The following is a 19012-nucleotide window of genomic DNA, read 5'->3' on the forward strand; positions in this document are numbered from 1 at the left end:
CAAGATAAGGCCGATATTTAAGAAAGGAAAGAGGGACCAGATCGCATTTTTCATTACTTGCTTTGATATATCCGTCGAATATATTTAATTTTCGTTTTTAATATTATTGTAAAAATCATTAAAAACTTGAAAAATTAAAATTTGTCAAATATAATTTATTAGTTAACTAAAAATCATTTTTTAATTGTGCCTCGATCGATAACTTGTAAATGTTATGAAGAAGCCAAATGTTTATTCAATGCTTAAATCGTATTTTTAAAAAATGTGTGCATAACGTTGAGGTTTAATGAAGAATTGCCAATATCTACAATGCATCTTAATAAATGCTAGAGGCCCCTTATGGAATTCGGAGAGTTAGAAAACAGTTAGCAAGACTTTATTATTGTTTTTCATAAGTATAAAACAGGCACATAGAACACAGAAGGCATCGGAAAATAACCGCACCATACCCACTTCCCCAGGATAGCAACTCTTGTCTCTTGTAGGTCCACGTCCAACCGACCTAAAAAAGTCGCAGACTAAAAAATGTATATATATATATATAGAGAGAGAGAGAAAGAAGAATAAAGGGAGCGGATGGGGAAGGAAAGTGTTGTGAGTGGAGGAACTGAATCAACTGATTGTGTAAGGCCATAAGACATGTCATGTCATTGTATTTTCTTCAAGGGAAACATTCTGATATTTTAGTATTAACTGCAGCAAAATGATATTATGTTAATTACCTATTTGCGTCAAGTAGACAACCGATGAATATAATTATATGGTTAGCAAAAGCGATGTAAATGAACGAGTGAGTGGGAGAGGTTAATTATTTTAAAAAGTAATTTGTAGAGTTCCAGTTTTAAATAATAAAGGAGACGTACAAGAGTCAAGAATCTAATAATTGTAGCAGTATAAAATAAATGAATAACACAATACAAGTTTGAGTTTTGACAAACGTATAACAAAAACATGAAGAGTGAACTGTGAAACTCCTGTATCGGAAATTGTAATTTGAGTTTATACAAGAGAGTAATAGAGTTAATATTAATTATTATGTATAGAACAATTAATATGGATAAGGAGGGAGAAAAGGAATAAATGAAGTACATTTTGTCTAGACAGCCGTCAAACGTGGTTACTTTGTCGGGTTAAAAGTTATTAAAGCATACAATTTTGCATTTTAATTATAGGTAATATTTATTTTTAATATTCTGCAAAATAATGCAAAAATATTCAGCTTTATCATACTTACATTAGATTAAATGAATTTCATTTACAGCTTTTGTGTGTTATTTCCTTAGCATTAGTATTCATTTGTATATTCATAATTGAAACTGCAGAATGATTAATTAAATAGTATGTTTAGTGTTGAAATCACTTATTTCATTTTATAATTAGATAATACCATATCAAAGACTTGTTTAAATTAAAAAGATACCAATTCAAGTTTGGTCGATTCGAGAGTAAATATAATAGACACAGCCGAGTACAATAATTATAGGTAAAACTATTTGTATAGCTATTGAAAAATGCTAAGAAATCTACCAAATGTATTGCCAGAATAACTACAATTGATAAAACTCTATATAGAATTAGAGCTTCATTAGTACCTACCTAAATGGTATTTTTTTTATACAATTTTGCATACTTTTAAGTTATACCAACAGATTTTTACATATGAACAAACAATACCATCATTTTGACTACCAAACCAATGGGATCATAACCAGTTCTGTTTTCAATTTTTTATGATGGATGTTTGGTGAGAATTAAGTATTAGAATTAGACACCAGTACACGTGAAATAACAATTGAAAAATTATTGAGATCTTATTAATCGATAAACAAATTAATTTATTGATTTCCGAATATGTACAAAAAAGGGAACTAAAAAACTATCGAACAAATTTAAAAAACAATAAACAACAATAAAATTTACAATGACCTTAATTAACTTCTAGCTTGTTTAAATGGTATTTTACTCACACTCTATATTTTACGTACAATATTGTCATAGTTTTCGAATATTCTTTGGTTATGTGCACACGGTAAAATGCCATTTTAGGCTAGTAAATTTTCTCAAATTTTCACATTATTAAAATAATACAATTACAAGTTAACAATACAACTTAGAGATAATTTAAAATAATTAAAAAGAGAAAAAAATATATGCAATCGAGATTTACCACTCTATACAAATAGTGATTTTACATATTTTTACGTTAAGCAAACATTATATTTGAAATCGACCTAAACGTTAGACCATTTGTTACAGCATGCTGTATGATGTTAGGTACTTGAGAAATTAAATATTTAAAAAAAAAAAAAACGGAAATAATAGATTATGGAAAAATACTAGTTTAACAATTCAACATAGTTTAATTAAAATAAATTATTTGGATAGTCAAAAAAATTAAGTCAATAATAATATTATATTAACTATTGATTGTATTATATTTACAAAAAAAAATCATGGTTAGAAACAAAAATTAAAATGCATTCAAAATTGAAACAAGGTTTTCTAAATATGATTATGCATAATAAAGCTAAATGTGATCTTTAGTTTGTTTTTGATTTTGTTTGTCATTTTATAAAGCTGAAATCTGTAAACTTTCATAACTGACAGTTTAACAAATGGCACAGAGAGAAAATGTCAAACCAGGTGAGCACTACGGCAAACAACAATTATATTATTATACATTTGACACAATAAGGCTGATTTTCATTTTTTATTTCCTATTACAATATTATTATAGTGTATACACTATTTTTAGTTTAAACGATCCAAGTAATTTGATTTTATTCGTCCACACATTTTTATTTTAAACATCACCAAAATTGAAAAAAATTATAATGCATAAATTTGTGTTTTTTTTGTTATACTAAAACAAAACAATACGCTAGGTCCTAGGTATAGAAAAGTCAGTACTACAAGAAAGGAAAAAAATTATACATACAATATATATTTAAAATATATATAATATGTAAAATATTTACAGAGGCGTGCAACAAATTTGTAGTTTACTAACAAGTTCCATGACAAAATGCAACCTTTAAAATGTCTCATTGCACAGCCCAATTTTTACAGAATTTACACGGATTTTATGTTCAGAGTATAACAAGGAGACAGCCTTAAATAAATAAATTCAGGAGCCTGGATGCAGTTCACTAGCAAGCACTACTTCTTCTGTGACTGGTTCCGAAATGAAATCGCTCCCCGTCAGATCCAGGTCTACATACATTTTGGTTTTTTTTTGTCGATTACTATCATTCTGGCGGTGTTCTGCTTCGTCAGACTTAAACCCAAAGTGATCTAGGCTAGCATGGGAATTGGAATTTTCTGCACCTGTACACATAAGCACATTTGATAGAATCATTTTCTCATTATCATTTTGATCATTTGAGAAAACTTCTTCACTAGCATGCATTTGATAATCCCCATCCGCAGATGAAAATTCTATAGTGTTATTCATCATTGCTTCTAATACACTCATTTCTTCTTCAGCAACATTTTCCATCTTAAGGTCTTCATTTTTCATATTGACGTTTTTACTACTACTACTACTCATCAAATCCATTTGTACGCTTTCTTCGCCGACTACTACATACTCAACATCGGTATCTGCATTACTACTTGATTGATTACTAACAGTATTTACAGGTGTTAATATTTCTGTATCAGAACCAGAATTATTTAATTTAAATGTGCCTCTTTTTCTAAGTGGTAATCGTTCTAATAAAGCTTCTGATAACTTTTCATTTCCACAATCTAAAATTTTTGTTATTAAAGGAGAAGACTTATTATTTTCAAGTGGTACATTGATTTCAGACACACTCAATCTGGGCGAATCTTTTTTCTTGTCAGGAGTGGTAATCATTGAATCTTTAAATGCTTTTATATCTTCTGTAGTCAAAACATATTTCTCAATGTTTCCATCATCAGCTACTTTATACAAAATAACGTCATCTGGGTTATCTGGTGGAGAATGACTTTTAATATTTTTTAATATTGGGTCTTCTAAGCTTGTTTCTGGTAAAGTATTGCACTGCTGTTCTTGCACATTACTCACTTCATCGGGTGGTTTAAGGTTTACAAGATTCATACTGTCTGTAAGTTGAAAATGTAATGCATCTTCTTTAGCTAATATGTCATACACATTCTCTGTCAATGTGATATAGTTGCCATCACCATTCTCTATCAGTATTGGAATATCTGTAGGAAGACCTGCTCCTTTTAACGCATTTATATACCTTTCGGAATTTTGAGTTTGGGATTCTTGAGGTTTTTGTACTTTAGGTTTATTATCAATAGGCTTATCATTTTTTGTAAGCAAACTGGCTAGTAATGGTGAACGGTTGACATCTTCATCTGTTTTAATGTCGTTTACAATCATAGGCTTTTTTACATCATAGCGATTATCATCCAGTGAATCTGCAGGTCTTTTTCTACTGCGTTTATATCGCTGTTCTAATTCCTCATTTATTTTTTGGTTTCCATTATCCAAGCCATTGGTAATAGGGAATTCTGGATTATTAACAGCGGCTATAATATTGTTATCACTGGTTTTGTGTTTTGTAGGTGATATGTATGTTTGATTAGAGCCAGCTAAAGACAATAGAATTTGGGCAGATTCGGTCTGTGGTGGAGTGATCGGAGCCGGCTTGTTTACCAATGGTTCACAACATGGACTTTGGAGGTGCGCTTTAGGTCGACCTCTTCCAGCACATGGTCGTCTTTCATTAGTAGTATTGTTTTGTCCAAGGCGAGCTATTACAGCTTAATATTCAACACATAAAAAAAAAAAATTAATTAAAACTTAATGTTACAAAGACTATGTATTACAATGGCTTTTACATACAGACTGGTGAAGAAAAGTTTCCATTTTCTGTGACCTTTGGCGTAGGTGGTGTTGTCGAAACTTGACAAATCCTTGTTTGTGTTGTCGTGCTGCCTAAAAGAGATGGAGGTTTTATAGATTTGGAATCCTGTAAGCTTTCGTGAGCTAATGAGGACAATCCTTTCACCTAAAAATTAAAAAACGAACAAGTGTTAAGTAAGATTTTAAAACACAGAATTTTTGCAATATTAAACATTATATACATCACATTTGCAAACCAGTGTGAAATAAGCATAGTTATGATAGTTAATTCAATGAATGTTAGTTTTGTTATTGAATTCAACGCAGGTATACCGAGATAATTTCAAATTACGAATTATATACCGATAAACTATACACCATCTAGGCGGTTTTTCACAATAAACCATCCAAGACATTTTTTTTCTTAATATCGGCATACCTAAAATACCCCGAATCCTACTCTCGACCAGCAAACAGAGCCGCCTAGCCAAGCAAACTGCAACCTTATATACTTGGCCACTTGTCCTTTTAAAAGTCATATATTATATTCACTAAGTCACAGATTTATTTTTCGGGTTCAGAAGCTGCTTTTATACCTATGGCTGGCTGGGAGAAAGTTCTAAATAAATCCATAGATTTCTATGGTATGCTATCTAAAACTCCCACACCACCTATATCTAAGTTTTTGCTTTATGGTTACTATGCTGATAAAACACACATCAAACGTTTTTTTTTGTGCTTAAAGAAAAAAATTAGCCATTTCGGGATGCGACAAATCATTATCCAATTTTCTTAATTCGAATAAACACTAAAAATACGATTTTTGCGTTGAGAGTGAATGTCTCCTGAAAGGGAACATACTTAAAAAAAATTACCAAAATCGCGAGATTTAAAAAACGGTCAGTACAGTAACAACTAACACATAGTCGGCGAAACACGATGGAAGTAAACAGCGTCTGCGATGAACACATTTACAAATAAAAAACTGTTTCTACAAAATTATCTAAGATACCTCGCAAAAAAATAATAAAGTTTCAAACATAAACAATAGCTACGCGCCCTTAGAATGGTACGTAAAATGTACAACCCCAACAGCTTATCGTACTCCTGATTTGAAAACCTCGCGCTTTTTATATTTTCGCTTAAATGAGGACCACTGATCTGTGAAAAACCGCCACTAGGCGCTTGAGTATCGAGTCGCATATTTTGTGAAACGCACTGTAGCTATACTAATATTCTATTAAGTTATATTAATAGGTTTATTTACCAGGGCATTACCGAATTTAACTATTAAAAACAATACATTAAATAGCTGTTTGGTAGTTCTAACATAAATTTAACAAAAAATACACTTTTCTGTCATTAAATGACAAGCAAATTCTTTATGTAGCTGAATGCGAACGCACTAATTGAGACTTCGTCATTATTTGGCGACGGAAATGGCTTAACAATTTATTTTAGAAAGATAATTAATACCATCGTACCTACTACGATAAAATGAAATTTGTTAAATCAGTAATGACAAACATACTACAGTAAGTTATTTTCTACAGTTAAACATGGACAATTATGCTTTCAACGGGGTAAGCCTCACAAACCGATACGAAAAGCGTACCACCTCGTTAATCTCTAATGAAATAGGATCAATAACACCTGAAAGTAATCAAGATAAGAATGCAAATAAGAACGTTTCAACAAACCGTAAAAATAAATTGAGATTAGACAAAAATCAAACAAAGCAATTTTTTCTAATGCATTTATCTAGTGACACTTTGATTTATTGTTAATTTGTACAGTTTCATCTACTGATTTCATCTACTAGATGTAGCTAAAACGTGCGTAACTCCTAAACATAATTCCATTCGTTTAAAATGTCTTATATTAACTTAAAAACCTAATTGTATTTTTAAATACATAGGTAAAAATTTGGAAAAATTGTTAGATATACAGGTTTTCTCACGAAATCCTCAATATACATATTATGACAACAACCGTGGTTTAAAACTCGTCGATTATCAGCGCTAATATAAACAATTTTTTTTACACTTTTTTAGACGTTTATGCCATTTATCTACTATTTGAGACCCTAAAATTTGGAAATCACTAACAATTTTACACTTAAAACATGACTAAGTGATTACGTATGGGTTTTCTTAAGCAAATATAAAAAAAAACCAGTAAAACATATTTCTTTATTAGTGATTTCATAGCTTAACTATCAATTCTATGATAGTCTATTATTGATGTTTAAATAAACAGACAACAGTAAAAACTATAATTCATAATTTACGCCATGTATTGAACGTATTAGAACGTAAATTTTATAACTATAAAATAATTAAAATGGTTTTTTTTTAAGTATAAATAATTTAAACGAGGTTATTAGTAATGATTTTGGTATAAAGGCAACTAGACCAAAGATAAGGAGTGGTGGAACAATACGTGTATAAAAAAAGGATAAACAGTACTATTATTATCTTGAAAAATTGGAATATTTAAAAACATTTTTTGATTTTCATTGATTTTCTCATTCATTTTTGACTTTTACAGAAACTATTTTAAATTTAGATACATATCAACAAATCGTGTTTAAAATAAGTAACTATCTTTTTATAAAGCTAGAATATGACATTATTTTAGACAAGTCAATTAACGCTTTTTAACTCACAACAGCAGACTAAGATGTTTAATCAAACTAATAGCTAAGAAAATTAAAAAGAGAAAGAGGAAACTTAACTTAAAAAAGGTCCACCAAACTTTTAACAAATCTATAGTATAGTTCCTCGCACTTTTTACAATTTAATTTTATATTAATATTTATGTTATATTATATTTTACGCCATAACAAATTGAGAAATACCTCATATTATAAACAAAGTGTAATGGACAATGGTTATGACCTCATTAATTTAGATTTTATGAAATAAACATAAACCATACACGAGTTTAAAAACAATAGAACACTTGCTAAGGATAGACAAATAACATGCATAAACGTCAATAGTGAACAGAATCAGGTGTAAACAATTGTATATGCTTTCTGTAATGTTTGTAATACAATTCTACAAGTAAACAATCAAAACACTCGTGCAAGTGTGACATTGTTAGTAAAGGATTTTCGGTAATATCAGTCGAATAAACTTGACACGATAAAAAAATAATTCATGAAAAAGGTTGTCCTTATTTAATTGTAACAACACAGCTAGTAGCAACTCGAGTGGTGTGTTTGCATTGCACGTTTTGATCGACATTTCGATTTTTTTTATATTACAATATAATTCGTTGAAACGTATTAAATATTAAAGAAATATGTAATTAAAGAAGTATTTTTAAAAACAAATAATTTATATCTGTTTGGAGCCTTAATAGTTTTTTTTTAAGGATAGATGAATAAAATATTCTTAAGGTATAGAAAAACACGTTGAAAATGGGAAAATGGGCTTTATAATATAATATAAGCTTTTTATAAATAAAGCTTCAATACATTACAAAAGCATTATTAAGAAGAATAACGAATACATTTTAACCTGTGTGTACGTGTTTATTTCTAAGTCCTTTTATTAGAATAATAGATGCGCAGGCGGCAGCAGCTGATAGATAAAACCAAAATTGATTAGGTAATATAATATAAGAGATATCACTATCAATTTTTATAATATCGTGATCACGTGTTAAACAGATTAAATAAATGCGTAAGTATCGTTAATAAAACTAACTGCGTCAAAAATTGTATATATTTAGCAAGCAATGTTAATGCGTTGTAAATGCTAATTATGCTTAAGAGGATGCTGGAGCACAGATAATTTTGTCATATATAATATGTATCAAATTTCTTTCCTTAACAACATATGAAGCCTGAGAAAAATTAATCCGCGGAAAACTGTTGTGATGAGAAAACAATTTTAATTTATCCTAAAAAATGACTGTGATAGTCTGACAAAAAAAAATGACAATGAACAAAGTATCTTCATTACTGTATTAATATGTATACATTATAGTTTAAACTCTCTAAATTAAGATTTTTCGAAAAATTGCCTATTATTTACTCCTTAGAAATGACCTGGGTAGCATCCTCTTAATAACAGATACCTAGTTAATCTGTTGATAAGTATGTTAATTTACATTTCATGTTTCAGTAGACATTGACAAAACATGTTAACGTTTTTCATTGGTAGAAATTTAAGTAGTCAAAAATCGTCTAAAACTCAAGTTTTGGACTTAATATGCGTTTGACTTGAAGGGAGTATATATTATGTAGTATGCACTATTGAATAAAGTAGTAATTCAATATACATAAATTAGTGATCCCTAACAATTTTTTTGATTTTTTCTACTTTATCGTACCAATTTTCTTTAGTATTATTTTATAATATATTTATGTGAAATATAAAACAAATTTCTATGTAGTAAAACTTTTCTTAAAGAGAAAAAACCAAATAACATAACTACAAATACATTTATTAACCATATAAATATATGTCCACACAACAACATTTTTGAAGCTTTAATTTGACAATGTTTACATCACTTTCAGTTATAATAATTCCTGAACAAGTTACCACCCTAACTCCACTAACTACGCTAGCTTTATTTCAAATCAAAAATTAAGACCATTTTGCTTGTACAATATATTTATTTACTGATGAAGTATTTTATGTCAGTCGGCAACCGGTGCAAGCAGATACCATGCCTAAAATTTGGTTATTAATATTTTTATATAAAAGAAATAAAGAACAAATCAAAAACAATTAATACGTTGACTGCCAACCTACGTGCAACTCTTAGTTTAAACAGTACTGAAAAGTACCGTGGCAGTCAACGTGTTAACAGAAAACTTGTGCTGTACATTATTATGCCTATTTTTAATAAAATGTGATGTCTTTTAGATCTTCAACAAATATAAATTTGTTAGAAAAATGATTTTAATTGTCTACAACATATAAAAAAGAATTTATGTTCAAAATTACAATAAAATAATTTTATATTCGCATTTTGTTAACCATTATGTTTCTATTGAGTACATATTAACTGCATTGCAGTTTAATTTCTATTGAACAGGTTGTTAGATGTCACTAGCATATGGTATGTATTTGTTTTAGGGATGTCATTAGATGTTTGCATTACTTTGAGAACTAATAATTTGTTTAACTATTCATCAATGAACAATTTGTCATTCTGTATTCTTTAATATTGCATTTAAAATCTTTTATTTATTTAAAAAAATGTTTAGGTGTACAAAGAAAATATAGTTAACAGAATTTAATATAAATACGTAGGTACCTAATGGCATTTTAATTTCTTTTAACATAAGCATTGGTTAAATTTATTATTTTTAGATTTACTGCTACAAAACCCTGATCAAGGACAGGTCTACTGATAAAATAACATTATCTTAATCAATTATAGTAATTGATGCATGAGTGACTAGTGTTGTTAGTATAAAGTACCTTTATTTATTTTATAAAATTAGTAAAGAAACTTCATTAAGAATAAATAATAATTATTTTATATTTGACAAACTTTACAAACAACAATATACTAGTAAAGATATAAAATCTACTTGAACCCTAAACCATAAAAGTTATACACTTCTTGCGTACACATGTTACGACAACGATGTTGTCATCTTCAGCGCTAACAACAGACTGATGAATGTTATTACCATAAATTTCAATAAAACAACTTAGCGTTATAATTTAGGACATGATCAAAAATTTTAACTCTTTAAGTTTATAATATAATATTAACACTATAATACACAAAAAAAGTTTAGTATTAACTTATATATCTGAATAATTTTAATATACTATCATCTAAACAATACTGATTCAGATCTAGTTGTTCTACTAAAATAATCCTCCATTGTTTCTATCAAACTATTAACCAATTCTAGTCGATGCCATTTATTGTACCAAATTTCGAAATGTATTAATTCAGTAAACCACAAACTTCATATTTTTAAATTAAAATCTCTATTTGTCTCTTAAACAAGGTTCAATTTAGCAAATTTAGATTTAGCTTTATTAAATTTTAAATATGTATTGTCAATAACCAATGGTGTATACTTTAAAATTAAAACTGTCAATATTGATTGTGGTAAAAGTATTCAGTAAATTGTAAATAATTTGTAATGGGTTATTAAAGTTATTAAAATGTTTGCCCAATAAATGATTAAATGACTCAGTACGTGAAGAAATTGCTTTAGCAGTTTTGGATATATTGTGTTTCTATACACAAAAATATAAATATAAAACACTAACAGTAAAAACAATACTGTCTCAACTCCGCATCAAAATTAATAATTTATATTATCAAAAGATGTTTATAAACTAAAAGAAGAAATACATTTCTATAAAAAAAAAATATCATTTAAAATGATTGTATATAACATGTTATCTATGAAATTATATAAGACTAATGCTGGGCTGCACAAAACTTTATTGATTTCACAAACCGTTGGACCAATAAATCATTGTGATTGGTTTAAACCAGGTTTATAGAACCAATAAAGTATTGTGCAACGCAGCACAACAATTATTTATACTAAAATGAAAACTATTTAGTATTTAGATTCTTAAGATACATTTAGGCATCATTTTTGTGAGTGTTGGTACTCACAACTTATTCCCCTGAATATTTACATAAAAACTAGCGTTTTGAAAAATTGTTAAAGCTCATATATCCTTTACTGGTACTTTTAAAAATCAAAGGCTAGGGGACAAGGTGGATTAAGTGTTCACTCAAATTTAAGTTGATCTAATTGTGCTCCTTTATAATATGAGAAATTGAAAATTGTATATTGTTTATTATATAATTTATGTCCCATTGGGGAATATTGTTTCTCCAATATTTAATTATTTTTATAATATATAACCACAAGTTTTTTCTAGATCAAAATATTTTTTTTAACTGTTCTACAAGTTTAATGTGCTATTTAAAATCATATTATCATACTATTATTTTAAATCTCTGTAGCTATAATGTCTGATTTAATTGCTGTGTCATTAGGCAACCTCTACGACGGGCAGTCTGCTTTTGTTCTTTTTAATACAAGTTGTTCTCTTTCAACAAAATGTGTAATACCTATACAAATAACTTTTAGAATAATCAATAAGACAAATGCTAAAAAAAAATGTGAATTTTGGTCATTACTGAGCAATTTTTGTTTATATTATGAAGTTTAAATTTTAACGTCAATTAATATTAATTTTACAAGACGACTTCTTGCCTAGTAATGGAGCAGTCTGTTATCGAGTATCAAAGACAGAAAGCACTACACATTGCCACCTTATCCAATAATTTTTTTAAATACCTATAACTATACTAAATAAATAAAAATATGATAAATACCTCGAAAAATTTAGCTGCTTCTACAAGAGCTTGTAAATTGTCTTCAGTAACATTTGTTTCGCCACAATACATAAACTCTATCAAAGACTTGAGCACACTAAATTTCATATCTTTTAATACAATCATTGGATGGTTGCCCAGTTCACGCTGAAAAAATATCATTTTTTATTTAGCAATAATTACTTGTAAAGAAATTGTATGAATTAAATGTCTTATTAAACAACTTATTTGATATATTGAATTAATCAAATATTTTTGCAATAGAACACACTACAAATTGTTATCATTACTTAACTACAGTCCTTTAAATTGTTTTATTTAAATTCTAACCTAATATAATTAAGTTTAAAAAATATAAAAATAATCTAGTTAAGTATAAAATTAATATACTAATAGAGAAGTGGCATAAAAACTGTTATATTTAAAACAAATTCTTATCAATATTTATATAAACGTGTTTTTTATTCATAGTTAAACGTATACTTAATAAAATAATAATAATAATATGTTCACTAATTTACCTCAAAATATGGACTGCAAGCTGCAAGAACCGATCTATGAACTTTGAGGCTGTGTGTATTACACATCAAAGTGACATCGACCAACTGTTGGCGTTCCAAAAGATATCCAAGACGTGCCACTAAATGTGTAGAGTGATCGTCCCATGAAACCATAAAACGTGTAGGATTTCCCATCTAAACATTTTAAGTTACACGAGCATAAATAATTAAAATAGAAGTACCTATGTCAAAATGAATAAATATAATAATAATATAATAATAATAATAATAATAGTCATAATGATAAGGTGCTTAGCCTATAAGGTCACACAAAAATGCAATATTAAATAATTAATTAATTGTATATTATCTTAAACCGAATAGTATTCTTACACCTATCAATAACTACTACCTACAATAATTGTAATACTGCAAAATAGATTGTTGTAATCGTAACAAATAATATATCAAAGCAAAACAAATTTTCAACTGTTAATAACTTCTAAACTTAAAACAAATTAAAAATAATTAACACCGACTTCAAGTTACCTATTTAATAGATACTCAAAATTGTTTTACACATTACAATTATTTTGCTTGCTAAAACAATATAAATTACAATAGTTAATACTAATACTAATCAAGCCTATACCTATCAACACAAACCACTTAAATAACCAAAGACTTGGTATAAGGTATCTGATATGGATATAAACTTGAGAAATGCAAACACTTTCCCTAATGAGCACTATTGATAGCCAGTTAAGTTAACTATTATTATTAAAATCATAGAATATTACGTTACATCCTTATTCTATCGTAAACTCACAAATAGCACACAAATGTAAATTATCATTAATTAACAATTATTATCATGAACTAGGATGGTAAATTATAACCTTGCAGCAGATCATGAACAATTAATAAATTAATTAACACGCCCAATAACATTGACATAGAACCCAGCTTAACGTACAGGGAAGTCATCCAAATACCGTATGTCTACTCGTATCACTATTGCTGACGATACAGACTTTTTCCCATTAAACATTTTATGTAAATATGAAATCCCATCGTGTCAATCGAAAACAAGTTGTAATTCAAGTTTTGAAAATAATTTTAAATAAATAATGAGGAAGTAAAGTTTTGATGGAATAGGAATTTAATTTTGCGCGCAAAACGCTATAGCTTTAAAACATATGACAGTCCACTGAACCAACATATTTCTAGGTTGAGATTTTTGTGTAAAATTGTTCAGATTATATACGAGGCTACTACCTACTAATATTATGACTGGTCACATTTGTAGAAACTAGCACAGTAGGCAGTAGCTTACCTTTATGTCGTGATACAGGACACTATGCCAGCGACATCGGAACAGGAGCAGTAGCAGCAACGGCGGCCAACGAATCGTAGGGGTGAGGGCTATATTATTATGGTCGACTCAGTTGGGCCGCCCTGCAGAGAATCCAACGTAAAAACCAACGACGACGTGGACCGCACCAACGACGATGACAACGACCGCGACGACCACATTATCAACGCGAATCGCGACGCAACGACCAACACACCACAGTCGATAGGACCGCGAAACGTCGCTATCAGTTCACTGCGCGTTCCGAAAACAAATTTAAAAATTAACAATATTATTAACGAGAAAAGATTATCACAGATCGATTAATTTATGTCACACACTTGGACTTGAATTTTGCACAGAGATCCGATGGAACGGTAAAAGCGCGCACTCTTCGAATATAGGTGACCGTGATGATAATAACAATAATAATATTATTAATTTTCGTTCGACTCGCTCCGGAAAACAAAACGATTAACGTAATATACTATATGTGTGTTTGTGTATATATCTATTATAATAATATGACATTATATAATAGATATAAGTATAAATGTGCATATATTATATTTAATATTATAATATGTATGTGTGTGTGTGTGTTACTTAAAAATAATAGATAGCTGATAGATTGTGTACGTTACATTTACAACGTTATGTATATATTGTAATAATATTCTATACGGTCGTCGACGTCAACCACAGGGGAGGGGGACACCGTAAATCCGTTTGTTTTTAATAATAAAATATTGACCAACACAAACTCTGAGTGAAATAGTGTAGACTTTCATATAATATGTGTATGTGTGTGTGTGATACAAAAAGCAAAATAAAATTCCGAGTAGGCACGTCGCACGTATCTAAGTATGGATATATGTATAACAATAATACGAATGTTCGGGGATATTTGTGATTATGCGTGAGTGTGTGTGTGTGTATACTACGGAATGAGAGGAGGCGGTATGGTGGTAGTGCAACGCGCGTGCGTGTGTGCTTGAGTAGGCATCGCGGTTGCGAACCAATAGGTGTGTGCGATTCCAGCGAATGACGTCACATAAGTAAATAAAGTTCTCCGGAATAAAAACCTCAACCATCGATCCTTCTGAAACTCCAATAAATTGCACTACCTGCCGGCACATAAAAAATTACACTACGCGGACAGAAACTAACTCACCAATTACAATTTTCTACTCTTAAAAAACCTACTGAAAGCCAGTAGTCACCGCAAAGAGAGTGCATCAAGCTTTTCAATACTTCATTTTGTAATTTAACTCACTCGACACTGCAATTTGTTCTCCCGTGGTGTTCGCCACTTACATCCATAAATATTAAAATAAAGGATAGGCTACTCTTATACTAATAAAACACGAGGCTGCGGTCCGGAATGGGGAACAGAGAACAGACAGTTCTTTTTCCATAGAAATATTTATGTCTCTTTCAGGCAAGGGGCAAAGCTGTATGACGTTGTGAACCCTCACAACCTCAACATATTTCATATTCATTATCCATAAAAAAAACTACTATAGTCTATCCATTATTTTGTTACATCGCCAACATAATAACACTTTATTTTAAAAACCAAAGCGTTTTGCAACAAGCTATATTATAAAATGTACATTGACCCGTGTACAATATTAAAACAGAGTTAACTCTTGTCAGTAACCATTGATCATTGATTACTAACTCGTAACAACATCTGGAATAAAGAGTTCTGCGTAAACCATTAAACGTTAATATTTATACGAAAATAAAATAACATGTGCAAAGCCCTGAACGGCAATTTTACACTACGAGCATATTAGACACTAATAAACTATATTATGATGGCTAGTATTTAGTACCACCATCACTTCCTCTATATTCGTTTAAATAATTTTACGTTTTGTCTAGTCGATTTGCACAATATTAAATGCTACAGATATTATTGGAAATACGTTCAAAATTTGGCGGCAGCGTTGTACGTCCCGGTTGTACCCGTTTCTTCCATGATGCGCCAAACAAACCACGGTCGACTCGAAATGTCCGATCACCTCATGCTTAATGATTACTGTTGTGGCCTGTGCTCAAAATTGGCTCAGTGGTGGTGGTGAAGATATGTGTATGTGTGTGTGAACGTGGGCCTATCTACTTTTTGTGGTTTACATGTGTATTAGTGCAAGCGCGTGCTTGCTCTTTACAGTGTTGCCGGCACTATAAAAGTTGATATTGACTCGCTACGCGTGCCACCCGTAAAGCAGCTCCTGTTTGTCTGTTTAAATATTAATCCCCATACGGGTAGGTAACCAATACCTACAGAAAAGTTAATGATAATTGTATGTAGGTCAACGGAAATGGAGACGAGGTCGCACACGATCCGGTTCGATTTCCTCCGACCGAATTACTGCTATATAGGCGGCACGATGTGTCCGATATCCCTATCATTCCTTAACAATAAGTCAATGTATAATTATAATTTATAACATAAAAAAAAAATAATGTCACATAAACTAGTCGCGGTCAGGTCAACTTTAAAAAAAAAATGATGCGGCTATAATATAATGTGACGTATTTACAAAGTGGGTTGGAGAGTCCAGGGGTACTATAGAACCTCCTCCCACTCATGCAAAAAATAACAGTAATTACGATTTACACTTACCTAACATTTTTGGATCCCCCTTTAAAAAAAAAGTTGAAAATACGGGACTAATGTAGTTCAAAAAATCACAGTTCACCCATATAAAACCAATCTAAAATATAAAGACCTCCGAACAGAATTCAACATCCCAGATCAACTCCAGGCAGCACTTCCCTGTTATATTTTCCTATTATATTATATACAATATACTGTACCCCAATGACCCTATAGTCGAGGCTTTATAATAATAATAATAATAATTAAAAACAAAATCTAAATTATTGGTTTTGCCATTTGCTTATACTACTACCAAGCATTGCTTGATCCTATCTTTTTTATTTCTATGTGGCAAGGAAACATTTATGAAAATGAATTAGATACTAATGAGGATTAGCCTACATTAAGTATAGTAATGTTTCACAAAGAAAGTAGAACATAATATTTTCATTCTTCACTATTTGTTATTTTACTTAAATAATTTTAAACGTTACACTTCTATAAGAAGTTTTACTTATGCAATATTCTAGTCAAACGTAGGCGCAACGTGTGTGTAAAGTAAAAGTTAATTACACGCTGTGATTCTCATTGCACCACACGGTGCGAGGCGCGAGCTTACTCTCACACGAATGCTCATTGCTCTTGCCTACAACAAATGAATAAAGTATACATTTAATATTTTTATTATTATTTTACCTCAAAAAATACTTATTTTCGTTATAAAATATGTTTATCATTTGAAAGATTTATGCAATACATTCTTGGTGATTTGAATTATACTTTGTACCCATCTTGATAGACTTACTTGAGAGTAAAATAGATTTTTTCGTTTTAGAAAATGTATCAAACAAATGTAGAATAGGGAATAGTATAAAAATGTGAATTTTATATTATTTAGACAATGTGACTAATTTTATTTATTTATTGTTTAGGTAATAACTAAACACTGTTCGATGGAGTAAATAAACTATTTATGGGGAATTATACGATCATATTTATAGATAAATACAAAAGTAACGGTCAGATGAAATATGATCGTTAAGCTGGGTTCAACAGTGAAACGGGATTATTTGAAGTAGGGTTGAAAGCTCATAAGGTGGTGGTGGAGACAATATTCATCGACCCATCGCCATCAGCACGGCTTACCATTTAGTTTACAATGAATCAAATAAAATACACATTTTTTCAGCAAGACGGGGCACAAGCCACACTGCAAGAATTTTGATGAATGCTTTGTTCTTGGGCGGTGTCATTTATCGAAACGGGAATATTCCTTAGCCCCCTTGCTCTCCCCATTTAACGGCTTGTGACTTTTTTTTGTGGGTATTTAAAAGTAAAAGTGTTCAGGCAGATCCACCCAGAACCTGCCAATATGCTGCGAGAGGTCATGCAAAACTTTCATGTCCGATTCTAAGAATACTTACATGTTCAATGGAGGACATTTGGCAAACATAGTATTTAAATTATATCTTTTTAATATATATATACAGAGTGTAATGTAAAGTTCTACCGAGCTTCAAATGTGACATTTAGGATGCTCTAAGGGTACAATAAATCAGTATTCTTTTTTTTTAATTTTAAAATTATTTAAATTAGAACTCGTATCTCATTAAATGGTCTAACGAAAAAAATAATTTCAGATCTAAAATCAGGAGAAAAAATCTTGTTGAATTGATATGTAACAAGATTTTTTGGTATCTGGCCACTTATGTGTCCACCGAGTGGCCAGCATATGACCAAAACCAACTTATGAAATGTGACACATCATTTTGGGTTAGAATTTTATTCTCAATTCAGTGGTGCCTTAGAATTATTTTATATTAAATGATGTGTCGCATGCCATATGTTGTTTTAGTCTTATGCCGGCCACTCAGTGGGCGTACGTGTGGCCAGATACCAAAAAATCACGTTACTAACAATTCAACAAGATTTTTTCTCCCAATTTCAAATCTGAAATAATTTTTTTCGTAAGACCATTTAATGAGATACAAATTCTATTTGAAATAATTTAAAAATTTAAAAAAAATTAAAATCATTGAACTCTTAGAGCATCCTAAATGTCTTATTTGAAGCTCGGTAGAACTTTACATTACATCCTTTATATAAATATATAAATATATATATTTATATAAACCAACATGTTACATTTATAAAACTCAAAAAATATTATTTGAACTTCTAATTTTTATTTGATTAATATTAATATTAAAAAAAAATGTTATTTTATTTAAAATATTTATTTTTCCATCGATTTTAATATTATATATGTGTAAAATATATTTAAAAATCAATGATTACAGTATGCATGCATGTGTGAGAAACATAATAACATATTTTATATGCAGTTAATAATACAT

General features: G+C 29.8%; 1 protein-coding gene across 2 annotated transcripts; it reads right to left on the minus strand.

Annotated features, from left to right (window-relative positions):
• Positions 1–1811: 1811 nt before the first annotated feature.
• Positions 1812–14949, minus strand: LOC126838584 (uncharacterized). Of its 2 annotated transcripts, XM_050573112.1 has the most exons (6): positions 14386–14949; positions 14027–14299; positions 12712–12885; positions 12191–12337; positions 4841–5006; positions 1812–4758 (listed from the first exon to the last, which is right to left on the minus strand). In XM_050573112.1, exons 3-6 carry the CDS (start codon positions 12883–12885, stop codon positions 3128–3130), a joined length of 2118 nt encoding a protein of 705 aa, XP_050429069.1. In that variant the 5' UTR covers positions 14027–14299; positions 14386–14949; the 3' UTR covers positions 1812–3127. The 2 variants fall into 2 exon arrangements, with proteins under 2 accessions (XP_050429069.1, XP_050429070.1); XM_050573113.1 differs by lacking the exons at positions 14027–14299; positions 14386–14949 and adding an exon at positions 13107–13232.
• Positions 14950–19012: the final 4063 nt, after the last annotated feature.

This window comes from Adelges cooleyi, unplaced genomic scaffold (assembly GCF_023614345.1).
Source record: "Adelges cooleyi isolate 19-005CV unplaced genomic scaffold, UGA_ACOO_1.1 ACOO_flye_CR_arks_rails_tigmint_CR_PRNA_30, whole genome shotgun sequence".
NCBI classification, from domain to species: Eukaryota; Metazoa; Arthropoda; class Insecta; order Hemiptera; family Adelgidae; genus Adelges; species Adelges cooleyi.